The 22,508-nt window shown below is 33.6% G+C and overlaps 2 protein-coding genes across 3 annotated transcripts; one reads left to right on the top strand and one right to left on the bottom strand.

Annotated features, from left to right (window-relative positions):
• Nucleotides 1–44: 44 nt before the first annotated feature.
• On the top strand, nt 45–16,420 carry LOC131932911 (multidrug resistance-associated protein 1). 2 transcript variants are annotated; one of them, XM_059289803.1, is made up of 24 exons: nt 45–412; nt 981–1,158; nt 1,358–1,544; nt 1,976–2,109; nt 2,205–2,342; nt 3,071–3,217; nt 3,435–3,519; nt 3,651–3,717; nt 4,899–5,025; nt 5,370–5,546; nt 5,962–6,129; nt 6,548–6,743; nt 7,455–7,638; nt 7,988–8,129; nt 8,609–8,840; nt 9,402–9,712; nt 10,008–10,207; nt 10,488–10,614; nt 11,356–11,457; nt 11,859–11,999; nt 12,254–12,412; nt 12,976–13,142; nt 14,048–14,242; nt 15,820–16,420. In XM_059289803.1, the coding sequence occupies exons 1-24, from the start codon at nt 60–62 to the stop codon at nt 15,929–15,931; spliced, it is 4,029 nt and encodes a 1,342-aa protein (XP_059145786.1). In that variant the 5' UTR covers nt 45–59; the 3' UTR covers nt 15,932–16,420. The 2 variants fall into 2 exon arrangements, with proteins under 2 accessions (XP_059145786.1, XP_059145785.1); XM_059289802.1 differs by having other exon boundaries at nt 7,985–8,129.
• LOC131932913 (uncharacterized) lies at nt 16,155–22,264 on the bottom strand. Its single transcript, XM_059289805.1, has 6 exons — nt 22,104–22,264; nt 20,180–20,204; nt 18,742–18,882; nt 18,217–18,310; nt 17,516–17,664; nt 16,155–17,354 (listed from the first exon to the last, which is right to left on the bottom strand). The coding sequence occupies exons 1-6, from the start codon at nt 22,110–22,112 to the stop codon at nt 17,323–17,325; spliced, it is 450 nt and encodes a 149-aa protein (XP_059145788.1). The 5' UTR covers nt 22,113–22,264; the 3' UTR covers nt 16,155–17,322.
• Between the last annotated feature and the right edge of the window lie 244 nt (nt 22,265–22,508).

Genomic DNA, 22,508 nt, shown 5'->3' with positions numbered 1-22,508 from the left:
TATCATTTGTTATGAACTAAAACATTTTTAATTTCCTCAGAAGACGAAGAAAAAACAGCATGACTACCAAAATAGAATCGGAAATCCCCTTGTTGCAGAGATCTCCAGATATTTCTGAGACAACAAATGAAGAGTCTGTCAATGGCTTTACACCTATGCACACAACACCCCCATCTCCAAACAACCAAACATGGAAAAAATGTGGAAGTAACCACAATAAAACTGAAGGGAAACTAAAGGAAATATTAAAACTGGGATCAGCTGAGAAAATGGATACAAGTGCAAACATAACAAAGACTGGAGTTTCTCTGTTTAAAACTATGGTCAAATGTTACTGGAAGGAAGCTATCTCCTACCAATCTGGCTTGCTGGTTCATGTGGCTACAAACATTTTATGCCCAGTTGTTCTGGGGTGAGTTGTCTTTGATTACTTAAAAAATCATCTTTTCTCATTCATGCCCAAGACACATGGGGCAGATGAAGTAGAGTTCATCTGTTTCAAGGACCTTAGAATATGAAGGAATAGTGTGGTCAGCACTATGCTCAGCTACCTAGGCTTTTCCAACATGAGTCAGGAGCCCATCAGAGCTGGGTGGACTCATTCTACAGTCTGGAACCTGGGATTCGAAATCAAAACTTTTGGGTTAGCAGTTTAGAGCTTTACCATCGGACCACACTGCCTACAAAACAAACATGAAGTAGACTATTTAGAAAAAGAAGAGCAGAAGAGGCTAACTTTTTAAAACAATATACAATTTTTGAAATATGGTGATAGTTAAAATTAAGTAGGCCTATAAATCATTAATTAAATTTAACCATAACATTCAAAATTTGTCTTGTTTTCTTTTCTATTCAGTAATGCCAGCATTAGTCACCAAATTTAAATAAAAAGGACCTTAAAATTAGTGATTTACAATCCTAATACCATGTTAAGTCTTATTCTTCCTAATCATAAAAATATTTCAAACATATTGTATCAGATGGCTGATTAATTTTACCAAAGACCCATCAGAACAGAATTGGCATGGGTATATTTATGCCCTGGCCTTCATTTTGCTGAGGACTTTGTATGTTTTTTTTGTCATACTTTCCAAATGGATGCTTCTTTGTTTTGCCACACGTCTGAGGAGTGCTGGTATTGGATTTGTTTTTAAAAAGGTATTTACACATTTTTTTAGTGGTATTAGTTTCCAAAATGTGCTTCATGAATAATCTTCAAATATCGAGTAATTAAAAAATGTAATTAATTTTTATGCTATTTTTAGATATAACAAAAATTTTTAAAACTTAAATTATAACTATTTCCTGTCCAACTCTCTCCAACTCTTATTTTATGTTGCGTAACATTTTTTTTCAGGCATTAATGTTGAGCAATGAAGCTCGTAAAACCTCAACCCTAGGCGAGATTGTGAATTTGATGGCTGTCGACACAGGCCACCTAGAGGCTATGGTGATGACTTCTATGTGGGCTTGGATGTGTGCAGCTTTTCTAGTCATTGGGATGTACTTGCTCTTCTCAATTGCTGGTGTTGCTACAGCTGCAGGTATTTAAAATGAAATACACACATTTTTAGGATAAAATTATTTCAAGCACACACAAACAACATACTTGTCATCTAACTTTGATGTGCTCTGTTCCCGTAGACTTAAATGGTGGGGATACTAGATAATACTGGCCATTGAGGTTCTCAGTCCCAATAACACCCAGGGCTACACCTCTGATATAATACTAATTACACTGATACACAATGATGAATGTAGGCATTGGAAATAAGTAGCCTTTGAAAAGCTTTTTGGGATTTGTCCTTGTAATTTTATTTAAAGATGTGCCTTGTCTGCCATTAAATTTAGTGACTCAATTAATGCAATTAAATTAGCTGAAACTTTCTTCAACTTTTATTTTTTGATGTCAATGACAACACATACCAACATTCCACGTTGCCTTTGAAGTGAAATATAATGCATTTACCAACAGGTCTGGGTTTCTTGCTGATCATGTTTGCTATCAACATTTGGATGAATCAGAAGATGAGGGTTTACCAAGAAAAAATCATGGGCATCAAAGATGAAAGAATAAAAATAATCAATGAAGTTTTAAATGGCATCAAGGTAGAGTATACAGATTGGCTATCTGTTTGATTTAAATAAAATGTCAATGTGCTGTTAGGTTAAAACATTCTTTAATTTAATGATGTTTTTACCAGGTTATAAAATTGTATGGCTGGGAGCCAATGTTCATCCGTAAGATTGAGGAAGTAAGAGAGAGGGAATTGAAAATCCTCCTCAAGTACTCCATCATGTCTGGGATTGACTCATTTTCTTGGCGTGTCTCCATGGTTTGGGTGAGTGTCTGTTTAAATCAGTGGTTCTTAATCTGGGTTCAATCGAACCCCAAGGGTTTGGTGAGCCAGTCTCAGTGGTTGGGCGGAGGTCAAGACACACTCGTGACTCGTGATTTGCTATCAGATTTTGTCAATGCAGACTATATAACTGTTTAGAAGGGTTTGGTGAATGTGCACAAGAAACTGAAAGGGTTTGGAACTTCAAAACAGGTTAAGAACCACTGGTTTAAATCATAATTTTAAATTCAGAAAACTGTACTGAAATTTTTATTTTATGTTTGGTTAACAGACATATTTGTTCCCTTTCTTTCTGTGAGTGGTAGTTTTTTGTTTTAGTAATTTAGAAATCTAAGTTAATAGACTTTCCAGCAACCTCTGAGTAAGGAGGCACTACTTGTTTAGAGTGTAGGCCTACTGCAACATTGGGCAGTGCTTCTTGTAGACTGAGCTTCGTTGCTTCAGGTTTTTCATAGAGTTGACTTAGCTTACAAAGTGGAATAAAAATAATTCTTGATTTTTACAGCCTCTCTCTATGTAATTGTCCCCAAAGTAAAAAAAATTTGAAAATGCATTCATCACCTGATCTCTATCTTTGTTACTGCTAAATATAACTCTTGAATATTTGTTTAACAGTGGTTGCAAATTATAGCTTTATAAATTCTTTATAAATGGAAAATTATTAGAAATTACTTTAAAAATGTATATTCAAGTAAGTGATTTTTCCCCAGATTTTATATTTTATACTGATCACATATTTGTTCACCTCAACTGATGAAAACTTGGATGCGGAGACTGTGTTTATGAGCATGAACTACATCAATCTTATCAATTTGGCTGTGAATGTACTGCCCATGTTTGTCAGAGATTTTGTCAAGGTAGACTATCCATGCTGATTAGAACGTTTGATAGGAAAATTAAATATAAATTTGCAGATAGCATTCATTTTATTAAGTAAATAAATATATAATTTTCCTTTTCTTGTTTAATTTTCTTCTTTGTTTACCTGTTTAATAAATATAAAATTATTTTTTTGAAAGATTATGGTAGTTTGAAATGCCTATAACATTTAAAAATTGTCTCCCATTATTTAAGGCCAATAACTCTGTGAAAAGATTAAATAAATACCTCAATGCAGAGGACATACATTCTGAAAACACCACACGAGACAGATCAGATGGTAAGCTGTTATGTCAAAAACTATTTCTCTTAATTTTATATTAGGTAGATATTTTTCAGCTCACTAAAGTTTTTTTTGACCATAACATTAAATAGTTAAATGTAAGTTTTTATCGTTTAAATTTTTTTTAGCTGTGGCAATTCGAGTTGATGATGCTGATTTTGCCTGGGAAAAATCAGGAATGTGTACACTTCAAAAGTAAGATTTAACACAGATAATTTGTATTGGTTACTTATTCATTTGACAATCATAATGTGTTATTACTGATAACAATGGTAGGGCAGGGGTCGGCAACCTTTTGAGACAGAAGAGCCAAAAGTCACAATTTACAAAATTTCCCACCTTTTAAAGAGCCACTAACACTTTAACTTCAATATTCCTATTACGATCTTTGATAAGGATAAGGTATATATATATATATATATATATATATATATATATATATATATATATATATATATATATATAAAAGTATATGTAGGTGTGTGTGTGTGTGATAATACGGCACACGACATTCGATGATTAAACCGATCTAGGAGCTAAACGTGGCGCACCTGCGATTGTGTAATCGGGTTTACAAGAGCGCCACTTTCTGTCCCAGACACTTGGGCGGTGACTGATTTAACTTACACTCAATGCTTTCATACAACACGCCCTATGGCGCGCTGGGCCGTAGTGAAGGTAAACCCGTGCTCCGATAAATATGATCCAAGTACAGGCTATGTTTAAATTGTAATAACTCTGTTTTAGAAAATAATGAAGTACATTGAAAAATGGAGAAAGTAAATATTCTAATAGAATAGCGAGTGTTTATTGTTTATATTTATTATTATATTGTTCATTACTGAGTGTTGCAGACTAATAATTTTATGAGTTTTAAAATAAAATAAAATAATTATTAGTATTTGTGGAGCTGAAGAGCCGCACCTTGACATCAAAAGAGCCGCATGCGGCTCGCGAGCCGCAGGTTGCCGACCCCTGTGGTAGGGGATTAGTTATGTTATTTAGGCTGAGAATATTGTTAGGTTTGTGATATTTTATAGGATTACATATTCAATGTTTCTACCAAGGTCAATTAAATTTGGCCTTTTAGCCTTTATATGGTGGAGGATATTTTTAAGGTGTTATAAACATTAATTAAAAGAGAAGATGAAAGTAGCTACCAACACAAATTGAATGGAGTACATTCACTTATTAATGGGCTATCTGCAGAGTTTCTATACATTTGTCTCATGACGCAGCTATTTCAACAGAATTATTTTTTTACAATTAGATTTTTTTCTTTCCAAACTTTGTTTTTTAATTAAAACAACCTCTAGCTATAACAAATTTTTGGCGAATTACACATGATTTCTCTCTTACATTCTATTTCACCCAAGCATAAACCTATCAGTTCCTAAAGGACAGCTGGTGGCTATTGTTGGAACTGTGGGCTCTGGGAAATCTTCCCTTCTGGCCGCCATATTAGGCGAGATGCACAAAATAAAAGGCTATTTTAATATAAATGTAAGTCAATGTATTAATATTGATGTCTATAATATCGAAGTTCAGTGAACCTCTATTGAATAATGTATTGTAATTTAATATTTTAAAGTTGGGTTTTATAATGTTTACGAATCAACTAATAGACTTAACATGCAAAAGTAAAGGCAGTTTTGTACAGTTTTGAAGTCAGACAAACATAAGAACTCTTTTACTTCATCTGTCTCAAGTATCAATTAGTCTGAAGGGTACTACACTTTCAACATTTTAAATGGTATTGACAATAATGTTATAAATGTCTACTCTATTACTATGTATTTTTAAAGTGGATGATCTTTTTAAACATTTAAAATTGTGTTTTTATCCAGTCTTCCACAGCGTATGTACCCCAGCTAGCTTGGATCCAAAACAAAACTCTGAAAGAAAATATTTTGTTTGGTCAACAACTGGATGAAACTTTTTACCAACAAGTTATCTCCTCCTGTGCCCTGGGGCCAGACCTGGAAATATTGCCAGCAGGAGATCAAACAGAAATTGGAGAAAAGGTAACTTTTTACTAAAGGGATGGTTTTGTCAAGTGTTTAATTACTAACCTGAATGTCTGAAGTGTACTCAGAAATTCCTAAATCCACCCTTTTAATTGAGTATAAGGGGCTTACTGCTGATCACACATATGCAGTTGGTGAAAAGAAGCATTTAAACTTTAAACTCAAGCTTATTTGCAAACAGAAGTATGCTCAAAGTAAGCTCAGGAAAACTCAACATCTTTATTTTTAAATTATTTGAATTAAAAAGTTAGATAATGTAGAATGAAAAAGGGAAAATAAAAATAGATTCAAATATTTTCTTAACTAGTGTAAATTACTGTTAATGAATCATATGGAGTTTAGCCTTTGTACATGTAAATGTGAATGTTTTCGTATTAAAACTATTTTAATTAATTTTATCATTCAATATCAGGGCATAAATTTATCTGGCGGTCAGAAGCAGCGTGTGTCGCTGGCCAGGGCGGTGTACAGTCAGGCTGACATCTACTTACTGGATGACCCTTTAAGTGCTGTGGACAGCCATGTTGGCAAACACATCTTTGATCATGTCTTAAGTAATGATGGCTTGCTTGCTGGGAAGGTAAATTTCACATGAAATACACATAACTAATACAGCTTTTACACTTGCGACATGTATACTATACATTTCTAGGAAAAAAAACTTCGCTATAGGACCTAAGATAATAGGGGAGCCTACTCACTTATTGCGAAGTTTTTTTTTCTAGACGTGTATAGTATACATGTCGCAAGTGTAAATGCGGTATTAGAAATTCAGGTGTGCTTCTGTCATCCAGGAAGATTGTTCTACTCTATTCATCCTAGAATTGTCGTTGCTGTGGTTGTTTTTTTTTTTAAACTTTAACACAAAAGCTGATTGTTTTAAAACTACAAACCACATCTTTAATTCCAGGTAAAAATTATTATATTAACCTTAAACTAAACATTTTGCCATATGTTTACTATTTATTAGCACTGAACATTTAATATTTTTCTTGCAGACAAGAGTTCTAGTCACTCATGGAATACACTGGTTGCCCTCAGTGGATCATATCATAGTGATGTCTGATGGACAGGTCTCTGAGTCTGGCACTTATGAGCAGCTGATGAGTCACAATGGAGCCTTTGCTCAGTTTTTAATTCAACATCTCAAACAGGAGGTGACAAATACATTCATAAGTGAAGAAGTTGTTCAGGGTATGTTAACTCTCATTTAATGCTCTTTTTGTAATTCCGACGTATATTTATTTTGTTTGGATATCATTTAAAAAAAAATATGTTATGCCTATTTACGATTAGAGGTACATTAGGTTATCCTTTTACTAAGCAAGTCTGTGAAGAAGAAGTTTCCTGAGTTCTAATGGGTATTTATGTTAGGGAAAGTAATGAAAAGCTGGACATTGTATTGCCATCAGTGGCGTAGGCAGGGGGGGGGGGGGGTTAGGGGGGGTCATAACCCCCCACCATAGACCCCTCGGTATATATATAAAAAGTATGAGGGTGGGGTGCAAATCGAAAGTTTGAGGGGGGGGGGTGCAAATCGAAAGTTTGAGGGGGGGGGGAGTGCAAATCAAAAGTTTGAGGGGGGGTGCAAATTGAAAGTTTGAGGGGGGGTGCAAATCAAAAGTTTGATGAGGGGGGGTGCAAATCGAAAGTTTGGGGGGGGGGGGTGCAAATCAAAAGTTTGTCCCCGGGTAAAAATTGGAACCCCCCTTGAGACTATCCTGGCTACGCCACAGATTGCCATCATATACTGTGGTCAAAGAAATTTTATCTGAAAAACTTCATCATTTAGATTAAAATAAAAATAATAATTTGCACTTTTCTTCAAAATATATTTAATGCTTGAGTTATTACAATCATGAAAAGATAAAAACCAATTGACAATCGTTTTTGAAAATGACACAGATGACAATACAAGAATTGATATTCTAAGACGTCTGGTGTCTGTGACAAGTGAGAGTGAGGTCAGCATGATCTCTGACGTGCTAGAGATGGAGAGGTTGTCCACTACTTTATCCAGCAGCAGAAGATCCATATATGGGAGTCAACAGCTGATGGAACATACTGGGGTCAAGCGCAGAACATTAAGGTGCTAGTCATATATATAAAGCTTTACAATTTTAAATACATAGAACATTAAAGTTTCTAATCTTGTCTATTAAGCTTTATAATTTTAAATACATAGAATATTAAGGTGCTAGTCTTCTCTATAAAGCTTTAAAATGTTAAGTACATAGAATATTAAGGTGCTAGTCTTCTCTATAAAGCTTTAAAATTTTTAATACTGTGTGATACTAAAGAGTATTTCTCCATATCTTATGGAAAAGTTCTAATGATCAAGAAATTAATTCGATGTTAAGATTGCAAAAATACTTTACTACACTTATAAAACAATTTGTAAACTGAAAAATCAAACTATCACATTTTATATTTAGCAGTGGAAGTTCACAACATAAAAGGTCAAATGAAAACTTAAAAGAAACAATTGCAACATTAGAAAAGAAATCACCTGCTGAAAAAGAAAAATTGGTAGTAGGCCAAAACAGACTCACTTCTGATGAGAAAATGGAAGTTGGAAAAGTGTGTTTTTTAATTAAAACTTTATCTATAAAGTATTAAATTATTTTCAAAAAATTATAAGTCTTTAAATTAACTTATATAATAATATAAAATATAGGAAATTATCATAATATAAATTATGCCAAAGCTTTTTTTTAATTTACACAAAATTTAGTACCTTTTGTCATTGTTCAATGGTGGATTCATAAATCCTCAAAGGTTCTTGGCTGAGTTGTGCTGGAGAAAGTAAAAGTGGCTGTCACAGATAGACTGCACAATTTATATAGCTAGTCTGAATAAACAGATAAAACTCAACATTTTTACTACACTCATTCATTTGTTTTTATTGGCCAACATATTCTCTTTTGGGCTCAGCTGCTATCTTGAAAAAAGATGAATCCTTATCCTGCCTAGTTGCATGTTGCATTGAGTTACTTTACTACAATTTACTATAACCATATTTTTTAATATATTCTTAATTTCATTATTTTAATATTTAGGTCTCTTGGTCTGTCTATGGAGAATTGATGAAAAGTCTGGGAAATGGGCACTCTTCAGCTGTCCTTATCCTCTTGTTTTGCTACCATGGAGTGGTCAACTATTCAAATATATGGCTTGCTGATTGGACTGATGATATCAGGCTGGGCAATAACACATTAAGAAACAGCACAGAGAGATCTGAGGCAAACAAGTTTTATGTTGAAATCTACACAGGATTAGCTTTGATTTTAAGTAAGATTACAATTAAATTTTATTTAGTTAGATCTTTGAATTTAACAAATTTCATAGGCCTACTAATGGAGTAGAGAAAAAAATAAAAAAATAAAGCAACTTAAACATAAAATAAACATGTCTAGATCTGTGTTGAATAGTGTTGATATTAGTAGCTATATCTAGGTCTACTCAAATAATCAGATATAAAAATGCTAAAAACCTAGTGAGTTGCTGCATAGATACATAATGTGACCACTGTCACAGTTATAACACAATCGCCTATGTCATGTTTTCATGTTTTGAGAAAACTGAATACCTTTAGTATTACTTCTGTTATGCCACTATTGTACAATTGGCCCCATAATAGTAGGTGGGCGTGGTCGTGTTGGTTAAGCGTATGGTTGCTGAACCGATAAGTCCCAAGTTTGGGGAATCCCTTTCAATACTTAACGTAAGAATGAAGAAGAAGAACAACATAATACATAAATTTATGCATCTTTAAAATAAAACACTGCTCTTTTCTGATAATATATTAATCATTTTCTAAATTATTTTTTTTCTATTAACTTTCTTTGACAGCTTTCTTCAAAATAGTCTTTGTTATACTGTTCCAAATTGGGCAGATCAAAGTATCCAGAAAGCTCCATAGTGATCTTTTATCAAGCATCATGCATGCTCCAATGAGCTTTTTCGATACAACTCCCATTGGTCGGATTTTAAACCGCTTCAGCCAGGATGTGGACAGCATTGACAGCTACATATTCATTAGTCTAGAAACTTGTCTTGACACTTCCTTTAGGTGTATCAGCACATTTGTTATCATCAGCTACACTATGCCAGTTTTTTTGTCAGTTGTCATTCCAATTATCATTGTACTATATTTTGTGGAGGTGAGTTGTCTTGAACTATGATAGTTGTTTGACCTTTTTTGTATGACCTGATAAAAATATAATTTTATAGTCCCTTAATGCAAATAAGATGTAGATGATTATATACCGTTAGACTTGTCATAGAATTAAATAGCAATTAAATATAAAATGTTTTATTATAATATGAGATTAATAAAAGAAAACTTATAATGCATTATACAAAATTTAAAATAAAAGTTTTTATTACTTTTAGTTGAAACTATATCCATTAGTAGAAAAATGTCAATTTAAAAATATAAAAAACTTCTTCCTCCAGCAACTTTACATTAGATCATCTAGTCAGCTACGCCGCATCACCTCCAAGAACAGGTCTCCAGTCTATGCACATTTCAGCGAGACCTTGTCAGGAGTTAGTGTCATCAGGGCATATCAAGCGCAGGACAGGTTTATGGCAGAATCTCTAGAAAAAGTTGACACTTTTCAAAAGTCACATTTGGCATCCAAGGCACTGAACAAGTAATTTTTTTTCTGATGTTCTTGTTGTAATTCTAACAACTTTCAACCAAAAAACATTTAAAGTAGTAGTAGTTTTTGTTTAAAAGGAAGAACATTAGTTCTTATTTTTTTGCAGTTATTTTCTGTGAGTACCATTCAGATTTATACTCTAAGGCTGGTGAAGGCTTCTGTGAAATTAATTTTTTAATGAAGTGTCACCTCAGTTCTAAGCATTATGTCAGCCTTGTAGTATCTGTGCATGTAAAATCCTTGCCGCTAATGACATCTTTACTGCTTACAGGTGGCTTGAATCTCGGCTGAATGTCTTAGGAAATATTGTCATCACCGCTGCCTGTGTTTTTGCTGTTGTATCAAGAAATGAGCTGTCACCTGGTCTTGTTGGACTGATGATTACTTATGCGCTTAGGGTAATTTAATTACATGAATTTAATATTCCTAAATGTCTGTGTTATAACTGGGGTCTATGTATCCTGCAGCTCTGCAGTGAGAGGGTTTAGTTTACACTACCATCAAGTTCCCATCTAACCAATTCAGTATTCACCCTAGAGTTCTGACAAGTACCACGACATCAACGTTGACAAATGACTTGATAGGATGGCGTTAGTTAACTCTACAGTTTATTGCACCATACTAATACATACAACGACTTGTACAAATAGTATTAAGACTAGACCACATATACGGCCTCACCCCAAGACTACAAGAACAAGACATTTTTAAGCTTCTTCCCCGGCAACAACAATCCCACACTGAAACGTCACATTCTTGTGTACAGCGTCAATTCTTCATGTGTTCTTTATATCTTACCAATATTCATTTGCACTAACATTCAATGTTTAAACACACATCTTAACGGTCTATACCATCCATTTAGTCCAATCTGTAAAAAAAACTTCCCCAAAGTCTGTGATATCTTTTCCTTAAATAAAAATATAATAAAAGATTTAAAAAAATATTTAAATTGCATTTTAAGCCCCTTCAAAAAAAAAAAAAACAACTTGCAAGTTGACATTTCCAACATATTTACTTTAAAAAAAAAGAAAAAATTAACACAAATGATAAAACCTAAAACTTTGTTTGAGCTGAGCTTTAAAAAATTGTGTTTGTTTTTTATTTTTCATTGTCTAGAATCTATTGTATAATTTTAGGTATCAGGTGACTTAAACTCATTCACCATGGAGTTTGGCAATCTTGAGAATCACATAGTTTCAGTAGAGAGAGTCACTGAGTACACAAGGGTGCAAGCTGAGGTAGGGATGTGCTCTGTTTTTTTTAAAAAATAGACACAATGGCAATTAATCAGATAGTTTTTTTAAGAATGCTGATGGCAATAGTAGTCATACCCATTCAGAATCATGGTTATTTAACAGTGGTAAATTATCTATTTGCTTATTTAATAGTGTTGAGTTGAAAACGCAATTGATTTAAAATTAATTTTATAAAGTGAAATTGTCAAATTTATTATGTAGGTTTACCATAAAATAATGTATCAAAATTAGTTATACATATGTTTTTTCTTTGAGGCTGTGATGGAAATTATTTATTCTTAAAACTGATAGTGTACTTTTAAAAGTCACATTTTTTTAATACCTGAAAAACTATTTTTGACCAAAAAGAACATTAGAGCTAGCAAAGGTATTGTTCATTACAGGCTCCTTGGCAGCTAGAGGCTGTGGATGATTCATGGCCTACCACTGGAAAAATTGAGTTCATAAACTACAGTACAAGATACAGGGAAGGACTTGACTTGGTTCTCAAAGAGATTTGTTGCACGATAAACAGTGGAGAAAAAGTAATTTTTGTTGTTTAATCATTTTTGAGGGATCTTACTCAGTTTAAAAAAATGCTCATTATTTTTTAATGCTCTTTCAAACTTTCCATGTGTAGTCTTAATTAAAAACACACTTATGTTTTATTTAAACATTTTTGAGAACATCAATGTCGGTATCTGAAGACATAACATTAATAGTTTAAACATAGAAAAATATGGTTGAAAATTATTTTTATTTGAATAAAAAAAAACGACCTGCTTTATTTGTTGTTTAGGTTGGAATAGTAGGCAGAACAGGGGCAGGTAAATCTTCAATGATGTTATCACTTTTCCGCATTGCTGAAGCTTCTTCTGGTCAAATACTTATAGATGGACTGGACATTGCTCGTCTTGGGCTGCACACACTACGTAGAAAGCTGACCATTTTACCACAGGTTAGGTTACATTTGGAATCTTGACCTTATTATTGACAGCTATGTTAAAAAAATGTTAAATCTATAAACAGAAATCTAATGAATACTAGTTCAACTACCTAGCAGGCCTATCATATTAATAGAAAAAGTTTTTTTAAATTTTTATAGGTTAGGTAAAATTAATTGAGAAAATACTTGAAGCATCTTTAATATGATTTTAATATATTTAATTAATCATAATGCATGGCTGTTGATTTGCAGAGCATTATATGTTCAATTAGACTGAATTGGTTGTTGTAAATATTTTAAACTCAAATAACTGTATTAAAGTAAATTAAAATATTTTTCAATGAACAACTGAGAAATTTTTGACAATCTTGGTGATTGAATTTGTGGAATTGTTTTTTTTCTTCATCTTTTCCAAATGGAGCATAGGCAATTTTACAACACCTTTCCTTGCTTTTCAGTCCTTTGCTATTTTTCTTTCTAATCATTTTCATGCCTTTTTTAATTTGTTTATTGGGTCTCCTCTTTAAAAAAAAATCCTAAATAGAATTGTTTATTTTATTACTATGGCAACACAGGACCCTGTGTTGTTTGCTGGAAGTTTGAGGATGAACCTTGACCCATTCAATGAAAAGACTGACTCAGATCTCTGGAAAGCTTTAGAACATGTGCACCTGAAATCTTTTGTTGAAGGACTACCTGGTGGCTTAACACAGGAGGTTGGGGAGGGAGGGCAAAGTTTAAGGTATGTGGGCCTATGGCAAAAACAGATTTTGTTTTTATAAGATGCACCAGCATCTTTTTACATGTGTAAATATAATGTTATATATATAAGCAACAATTTATGAAATAAAAATTTAAAAATGTTAGCTGCAGTGAGGTATTTGCAATTACAAAAAGAGGTAGTGTTAGTAGCCTCACAAATGTTACCTCAAAGAGGAAAAGCTAGTGTGCAATGTGTATTTTGTGCGCGCTGTGTTCTAAACGTCTTATACAAGGATACATGTATTTTACATAATGACGGCATGGCAGGTTTAAAACTACTGCACGGCCACTCAACCATGCAGATTAGAGGGAACATAGGTTATGACCCAAGGTCTTCATCATCTTGAGCACATGAAGGTTTAAACAAAATAGCAACATAGACTTGAAGTTTTATCTCAATGTCATAGGTAGACATAAGTACATATTAAAGTCACAAAAAAGTCAGTCTACAACCAGACAGGATTGTAGACTGACTTTCTGATTTTAATAAGTACTTATGGCTACCTTTGGCATTGTGTTAACACTTTGTCTATATCGCTATTCCATTAACAAGTCCTGCTTCTAAGCCATTCTTCATAATTTCTAACAATAACTGTTCATTAAGCCTATACTGTAGTCCAATATATCAATATCTTAAAAAAAAGAATAGTAGTTACACAATTACATTGCTATTGAGCAGCGTTTCTTCCAGACGTTTTCTCGGGGGGGGGGGGGGGGGGGGAGGGAGGCACTTGATATTTTCGGGGGACACTGGTAAAAGTATGTTTTCTATATAAATTCCATTTCGTTCGGGGGCCCGAAGAGATGCCTAGAGGAAACTCTGCTCTTTTGTATTTGGCTGCTGCATTGATTAGAGTGACATCCACTTTCTGTATCTCCTCTCAGCATGGGTCAGAGACAGCTCATTTGCCTCGCCCGCACGCTGCTGAGGAAAACTCAGGTCTTTATCCTAGATGAGGCCACAGCTTCAGTGGACATGGAAACTGATGCGTTGATTCAGAAAAGTATCAGGGAAAATTTCAAAGAATGTACAGTACTCACCATTGCACACAGGCTTAACACTGTCTTGGATTATGACAGGTAGGGCGAATACTGTAAAGGAAGTCCCATATATTAAAGAGATGGTTTTTATAGGCTAAACTTAATGTCTAGGTTAAAGCTTGATTATAGATTTTTTTTTTTTGCAATAAAAATATGAAAAGTAAACATTCACTGTACATTGTAAAGATATATTTTACCTTTGACTAAATTAAAAAACACTTATTTTGACTTCAGATTTACAGTTAGTGTTGAGAAACTAAAAACGAAGTAGATTAGCTGGTTTATTGTTTTTAATAATTTCCTCTTTAATTAAAATTTCCCCTTAACCAGAGACAGATACTAACCAGTGAACGTTCTTTATAAGCTCTACTTAAATTAGGAAATATGATGTATGAGTGTGTGTGTGGGAAGGGGGGGGGGGAAGGAGGTATTGATGAATTTTAGAAAGTGCCAGAAGGGAATTAAAAATCCAAAAGAAAGCAATAAATAAAAAAAAATAATTAAAAAAAACTTTAAAAAAAACCACGTTTTTCTTGTGGACTAAAAAGTAGAAAATAAATTTTTCTTTTGTGCTTCCTCGAGCTGTGCAGGTTCTTGTGATGACTGACAAAAAACGTGGGTACGTTCACCATCAAATTTCCCGACCCATCTGCCCGACCCACGTTTTTTTTGTCAGTCATCACAAGAACCTGCACAGCTCGAGGAAGCACAAAAGAAAAATTTATTTTCTACTTTTTAGTCCACAAGAAAAACGTGGTTTTTTAAAAAGTTTTTTTTAATTATTTTATTTTCTCCTTTTTAGTCCGTTGCTACACATGAAAAACGTGGTTTTTAAAAAAGTTTTTTATACAGTTTATTTTCTACTTTATCTAATGACTTGATTAAGTATGACTTGACTAAGTGTTTATAAATACACGGACTAAAAAAATCTTGTGAGACCAGGATTCGAACCTGGGTTGTCGCGGCCACAACGCGAAGTACTAACCACTATACGATCACGGCCAGCGCGCTCACATCGATTGGGGCCGAAGTAACTGTGTCAATAGGCCTCCAGTCTTGTCGGTATCTTTAGAAATCATGTCCTCAATTTTATGGTCCTTGGGGCGTAATTAAATTAAGCTAATTACGGTCTCTAATTGCTAGTTTTTATGATTGCATCTGAAATTGTTAGGCGAAAGTAGCCTGCATGCCAAATTTCAGATCTGTAGAGCAATCAGAAGTGGGCTAATTTTCGATGTCAATTTTAACAACAAACAAATCCATCCACAAACGCGAAGCTGAGTTAAGAAAAACGTGTTAATAATATCAATAACTCATGAAACTGGACGGAATAGTCTAGCGGTAGAGAGCTGGACTGCTATCCCGTTAGTCTCGAGTTCGAACCTATGTTCAAGTCAGTAGACCGTCCCTGAGTCCACCCAACTCTGATGGGTACCTAACTCACGTTAGGGAAAGTAAAGGCGGCTGGGCATAGTTCTGACCACACTATCTCTTCACAGAAACAAGTGAACTCTACTACACTTGCCCTATAGACCGTCAGGTTTGAAAGGGAACTTTAACTCATAAAACTATGAACTACTATATAACATGAGTACTTTTTTTTCCTCTCTACACAGGATTCTGGTTCTAGACAGAGGGCAAATTGTGGAGTTTGATTCACCAGCCAATCTTTTATCCAACCATGACTCAGTATTTTATTCCATGGCATCTCAAGCTGGTCTTGCTTAGTCATGTAATCTAGTCAAGAACTTGCATCGTTTGTGAACCCGCGTGCTGTTGTTCTGGGTAAAAAACCAGAACGGTAAATAAAAGCACAGCGACTTATATTTTTCCGCAACTAACTGCCAAAAAAAATGTACTATAAACATTAACTCTAATTAAAATATTTTTCACTAAAGAATTTTTTGTTATGAACTTTTTTATATCTTATAATAAGCATCTTCACAACAACTCGTTTTAGAACAATACCTTTATTTAGGCTTACAATGTTTATAAATTTTGTCTTATTCTTAGCAGCAACAATAATAGTGTTACATAACAGATTACATATAATAACTAAATAAATATTTGTTTTCTGACATAATTGTAGTCCTTAGTATTAAAAGTACAGAATGACAATTTTTGTTAGAAATAAATGTTCCTTTTCTTTTCTAAGAATATTCGGTGGTATATTAAATGAAAATTAAATGCATCTAACATTTGAAATTTAACAAAAAACATAAAAGTATATGGACTTTAATTTTGTTACTAAAAAAAACCCCACCAACCAAATAATATGCATATATTGTTTGTTATAGACCTGTATCTTAAAAAACATCAAATCAGCAAAAATTCTGAAAAACAGAATTAAAACCACTCAGGTACATTAAAAACAAGAAAGTCAGCTGGAGAGTTATTCACAACAGCAGAAGCGAAATAATTCCTGAAATGATTAGAACACAATTGATACAACTTAAGCATTGATAAATAATGAACTGTGATATAATTATGTAAGTCATACAACTGGATTTGTTAGTTCTTCCACGTAAAAGTAAATCACAGAAACATTAGCTATGTTGCTCATACAATAACATTTTCAGCATGTATCACTTTTGGATGGGTAGAACATTTCCTTTAAACAAGTATAAATATGATCTATAAATATAATTAAAACACTGAATAATAAGCTGGTGAATTAATTTATATTGGAAACTGTTCTTATGCAGCTAAAAAAGAATGTATGTGCTAGTTTATTCAATGTGTTGATACAATAAATTATTTTTATGTAGTAATAAAACTCCATGCATTTACAGAATTGAATAAATATTTTAAAAAAACAACACATCAAACCTTATTTTGTTGTACATAAAAGATTTTACGTAAAAAAAGTTAACCCTCACAAACAGATTAAATAATTTTAAGTTTTCTTGCCCTCTGTCATTGAAATAAAGTCTGGTAAATTACATTGTACAAGCTTAATTAATGAGATGAAAAATGAATATAAAAACTATGATTCCTGTGATGCACTAGTACAAAACAATGACCACTGGCTACAAATAAATCATGGCAGTCTGAGAGACAGGAAAAGCTGCATCGTTGTTGATGATGGAATGTTAGAAGATGTGGGAGGCTTGAGAGATTTACAATCCTGCGTCCAGGATCCTGACAAATTCTGGACAAAACAATCAAGAAAATAAGATAAATAACAAGAAAAAAAAACAACAATCAAAAACGTTTTGTTTTTTAAAAAAAATTAAATAATTCTGCAAACTGCTAATTCTTTCTGGGAAAAATCTAAGGAATTATTGAATACACATTGTGTTTGACACCTACCCTCAAAATTGATCTGGCCATCTCCAGTCAGATCAGCTTCTCTAATCATCTCATCCACCTCCTCATCAGTCAACTTCTCACCAAGGTTGCACAAAATGTGACGAATTTCACTGGCATTGATCAAACCGTTGCCATCCTTGTCAAAAATTCTTTAAAATATAAAAAAAAACAAGTTAATAATGAATATACAAATTAAAAACCTATTACTAACTTTAACTATTAGCCATAAACTCATCTTTTTAATGTACTTAAAAGGCAGATGTGGGACAGCAGGGCCAAATAAAAAAAGTGTGTATCTGCTAGCCCCAAGGTTCTGATTGTAGGACGTTAGAGAGTCCGCCCAGCTCTGAGAGGTACCCGACTTACTGTGGGGGACATAAAAGGCTGCTGGGCACAGTGCTGACCACACCATTCCTTCATATGCCAAGGTCAAGTAACCTAAACTCTACTTCATCTGTCCAATGGATCACTCAGTCTAAAGAGGTACTTTACTTATTCCCCAAACCTTTACCTAACACAAACAATGTATAGTATTGTTTGATGCTTATACTAGTTATATTTGCATTACAAAATAATGGGTAAGGTTTATCTATAAAAACCTAAACAGCAAGCTGGGGTAGAAAGTGTACAGGATAAATAAGTAAACTGACCTAACACTAACCCAATTAGTGTACTAGACAGACAACAAATAACCAAATTACCTGAATGCATCTCTTAAGGCATCAGGAGACTCTGGGCTGAAACCATACTTAGTAATTATAGCATCTACCTGCGCAAGTGTTAGAGCATTAATTCCTGGAATAAAAACAAAAAGTTTTTCTTAAAAAGTAAAAAAAAAAACAAAAGAAAAATACATTAAAAAGGTAGATAGCAGAGAAAAACAGAACTGACAAAGAATGGACAAGAATCACTTACTGCAGGAGTATTTAAATAATCTTCAATCTATTTGTAAACAAAATAAAAATGGGGTTCATTTTTCAGTGGGGTTCATTTTACAGTGTAATACATGACGGCTCGCCAAAAAATGTTTGATCCTTGCAAAAAAAAGAAAAATTGGATTTTTCAACGTATTGGTATAGAGCATGTACAATGACCTCATATTTATTGTACAGGCCTGTCAAGTTGTATTGTCAAATGCAACATAAAATATTAATGTGCACATCTATAACCAGGTGCAAAGTTAAACTTAGCCTTGTTATAATTCCAACAGAGTTCAATATTATTACCTTTATTTCTAAATTCACTACACAATGATTCTAGCTGAGCTTCAGTGGGGGCACGTCCAATGGATCGTATGACAACGCCAAGTTTGCTTGGTGGAATGGTGTTGTCAGAGGAGCAATTCATTGTGAAAGCCTCTTGAAGCTCTGTTTAAGTAGATAACATCAAACAATATCAATTAGAGTGTGGTCGATATAGATTTATATTTAAAATTAAAAATATCAGGCAAAAATTAATATCAACCTATTCATTAAGTAGGCTATAAAAAGTAATTTTTTTTCTGGGGGCCTAACCTAAATACAAAATATCATACAACTCTACTACTTACTTTATTGACTATGTAGTACAAAGCTAATCAGAAAATAATAATCATTAAAAAAGTTTTAAAAAACCCACGTTTTCTGATTGAACTAAAAAGTAGAAAATAAATGCTATACATCACAATAATGCAAGCGATCACTCTACTATAGCGATGAAAAACTTTTTAGTCTTTGTCTGTTTGTTTGCATTAAAATCTTGCTATCGATTTTATCTTTTCACTTTTTTTTTTGGGTAAACGAAGACAACTCGTAAAAAGACAACTCGTAAAAAACACGTTGCGTGAATACATTACTGACTAGAACACATAGATTTGAACCCGTGTCGAGTGGGATAGCAATCGTGTGCCCAACCACTCAACCATATCGTCTCCCCCATACTGGCCACCAGTTGTTACGGTTGTTTGTACACAAATTACAGTTACTGGGTTATGTCCCTTTTTCCCCACGTTTTTACTACAACGAGCCGACCCGCGGCATATCATACGCCGCTATTTAGTTGATTTATTTTCTACTTTTCAGTAATTCATAATTTGTGAATTCGACAGTACCAATGCTGCCACTGAAAATATTTGCTTTAAAACACTACCCCCCCCCCTCCTTTCCCCTAACCCCGACCCTACACCCCCCCTCCCCCGTGAAAGCAGCCTCCTCTTAGTTACCTCCTGTAAGTTTAAAGTCGGTTCAAACTAAATTATCTGCCCCTAATAGCCGTCACTAAACCTGGCTGTACGGTTTTCTAAACATTAACGTGACCACAGCTCAGCAGACCATGGGGGGGTGGGGTAGGGTGGTAGTGATAGTGATAGAGAGAAAGAGAGGGCGCTTGCATCTTGTTTTCTAATGGCTCGCAGAGGAGAATTATATATATAGATTATATAGCGGTCTAAAATGCTCAATAAAATGTTTCCATGGATCAATTTAGTAATAATAACAATTGAATATTCTAATGTCATCCAAAACAAAGCTTCCCTGAAAATTTCAGCGCGCTAGCTAACTGGGAAGTGCCAGAAATTTCGATCGCAAGATTTGATTGGAAAGACAAACAAACAGAGACGAAAGCAAGTTAAAGAAAATGTGGGAAAAAAATCAATATTTTCTAACTTAAAAAGATGAAATATCATACCTTCTTTTTTGAACGGACGCTGTGCCTAAAAAAGAAAAAAATACAGTAATTTAAGTGAATAGCCTTATATACAAATGTCATACTTTTATTGTAAGGAGAAAGTAAGCAGCCTAATTAGAATTTGATTAGGCCTAGTGCTATTTTAGCTTATTTTACTATGAAATGTCTATTCCAGGCAACTGGGATGAGCCATACTAGGGCTATAGTACTCATAGTCGGAACTGTTTCAAATACATTTATTAATGTTAAAGATGCCAAAAAAAGTAATGTGGTCTAGTGGAACTATGCTTATGGTTTTAAATTTTAATAAAGGGAAAGGCCTACAATATTTTATTGGCAGATTCTAGCCAGAAGATGACCATGCACATAGCCTGTCATAGCGCTACAATAATCTTGTCATCTAAATATTCGTTGTTTAGGCCTTTGTGTTGTCTTGATGGGACACAGATAACATGATAAATACTTAAATAGTAGATTCAAATAGGCTATTAAAGTAGATGCTAAAAATAATTTATACTTAGGCCTATAGACTAGATCTCTTTACAAGACATACAATAACTATAGGCCTATGAACTCTCAACCACTGATGACCAGCCTGAAGCGCAACTGCTTGACCACACTGTACAGATAGTTTTGTCAGAAGAATAAGACTAAAATGAGTAAAATGGTAATTTGATCCCAATGTGCAGCTTTAAAAGGATAATTTGAGCCGGTAGCTCAAAATATTAATAATTTGAACCCTTGCGCAGCTTTAAGGTCATAGTATTTTTTATCTTCTGCTGGCCAGTGTAGTGTTGGGGGGGGGGGGGGGGAGCTACTTCAGAGTAGTCACTTTGTATTTAATTAGTTAGGCTGGTGATCATAAAATTATGTCCTTTTAAAAAATTACAAGAACTAGGCCTACGCTTATTTAAGCAAAATGTATTTTACTTTTCAATAACTTTTTTTCTGGAGGCCTAACCAATAGCCTACTAATAATAAATAAGCCGCCTATACTATAGGCCTACTATTACTAAATAATAAAAATATTATTATTTATTATCCCCTTCAGCCCCTTGCTTGGCCTAGGCGGCTTATACATTCAGAATAATTAATATCATATTATTATGTACAATATGTGTATGATGTATTATGAAAGCCGGTAATCTATCGTTTTAGGTACGTAAAATCGCCCGCGACTAGTAATGTGAAAAACAGGTGACTCCTTACATTTTAATAATTATTTCACATTTTGAGGAGGATTTATGTTTCAAAAAATACAAAAATGTTTCCTTGTTTCATTCATGTACCTGTTTTTAAACAATTGAATTAAAACTTTTCAGTAATAAATGAACACCAGCGATGTTTCCAACAGATGCAACCATGCTCATTTACTATAGCAGCCATCTTGTTAAAGTTTTATTTTTATAGACATATAGCGCAAGATTCAGGCGGAAGTCACTCTATTTTACAAATGGCTGCTGTTTATATAGGAAATCTTGCTTGCAGACACTGCTGTTTAAAGTTAATTTCTGGCCTATATTGATATATTTAGCCATTGATTTAGGTTTATTATTCATTTATCTATAATATTTGACACAAACATATGACAAAATACTTCTATTACAGCCTTGACAATGAGGTAACGTTTTCGTACATTAATAGCCGCGGGCGATTTTACGTACCCAAAACGATAGATTACCTGAAAGCCTACTATAGTTATAATGTCTATATTATGTAATATGTAGATCTAGATGATCTATGTAGTATGTAGTGTAGGGAATCAACTAGATCTATCAACTGGCCTCATTCAATCGTTCATTATTAATATTTCTGAATTTTCTGTAGCTCGTAGGCGTAGCTATAAAACTAGGCACTAGAATCTAGTCTAGAATACTCTAGATCTAGATCTAATTAGATTATTTATTAGAATCTACTTAATTACCATTGTCATTTATAATTGTAGCTTTAACAAACAAATAAATTCAGTTGGATTCCGAATTTGAGGAAGTATCCGAAATAAGGTGTGTACTCGCAAAATATCTACACCTGAGTGACGTCATACTCAGGAAGTTCCAAACCAGTTTCGAAACTAACCTACAACATTGTCATTTGGTCTTACTTAGGCTACATTACATTCACTAAGCTAGGCTAATACGTTAGGCATAGTCACCTCTAATAAGTAAACTCATGCACTAAAAATCAAACAAGCAAATAAAGTTATTATACTTTGATTAACTTTTAATTGTTTATAAGTTTATGACGTTTATAAATGATAAAACATGGATTTAGAATAAAAAACACAATTGATCCTATTTATTTTCTTTCGTAAAAATAATAAGATTTTTAA

This window comes from Physella acuta, unplaced genomic scaffold, assembly GCF_028476545.2.
Source record: "Physella acuta isolate Inbredline_101_S28 unplaced genomic scaffold, ASM2847654v3 ptg002316l, whole genome shotgun sequence".
Lineage (NCBI taxonomy): Eukaryota > Metazoa > Mollusca > Gastropoda > Physidae > Physella > Physella acuta.
Note: the sequence above shows the minus strand (reverse complement) of the source record. Positions and strands in the feature narration are given on the sequence as shown.

What these genes read in the sequence shown, in the direction of transcription:
- LOC131932913 (XM_059289805.1), bottom strand. An exon ending in GCGTCCGTTCAAAAAAGAAG is followed by an intron (nt 18,883 to 20,179) that starts GTATGATATTTC and finishes CTACTTAAACAG; the next exon opens with AGCTTCAAGAGGCTTTCACA. An exon ending in TAGTGAATTTAGAAATAAAG is followed by an intron (nt 18,311 to 18,741) that starts GTAATAATATTG and finishes TTTTTATTCCAG; the next exon opens with GAATTAATGCTCTAACACTT.
- LOC131932911 (XM_059289802.1), top strand. Translation starts at nt 60, where the DNA reads ATGACTACCAAAATAGAATCGGAAATCCCCTTGTTGCAGAGATCTCCA. An exon ending in AAGTGAAGAAGTTGTTCAGG is followed by an intron (nt 6,744 to 7,454) that starts GTATGTTAACTC and finishes AAAATGACACAG; the next exon opens with ATGACAATACAAGAATTGAT. An exon ending in TTGTACTATATTTTGTGGAG is followed by an intron (nt 9,713 to 10,007) that starts GTGAGTTGTCTT and finishes TTCTTCCTCCAG; the next exon opens with CAACTTTACATTAGATCATC.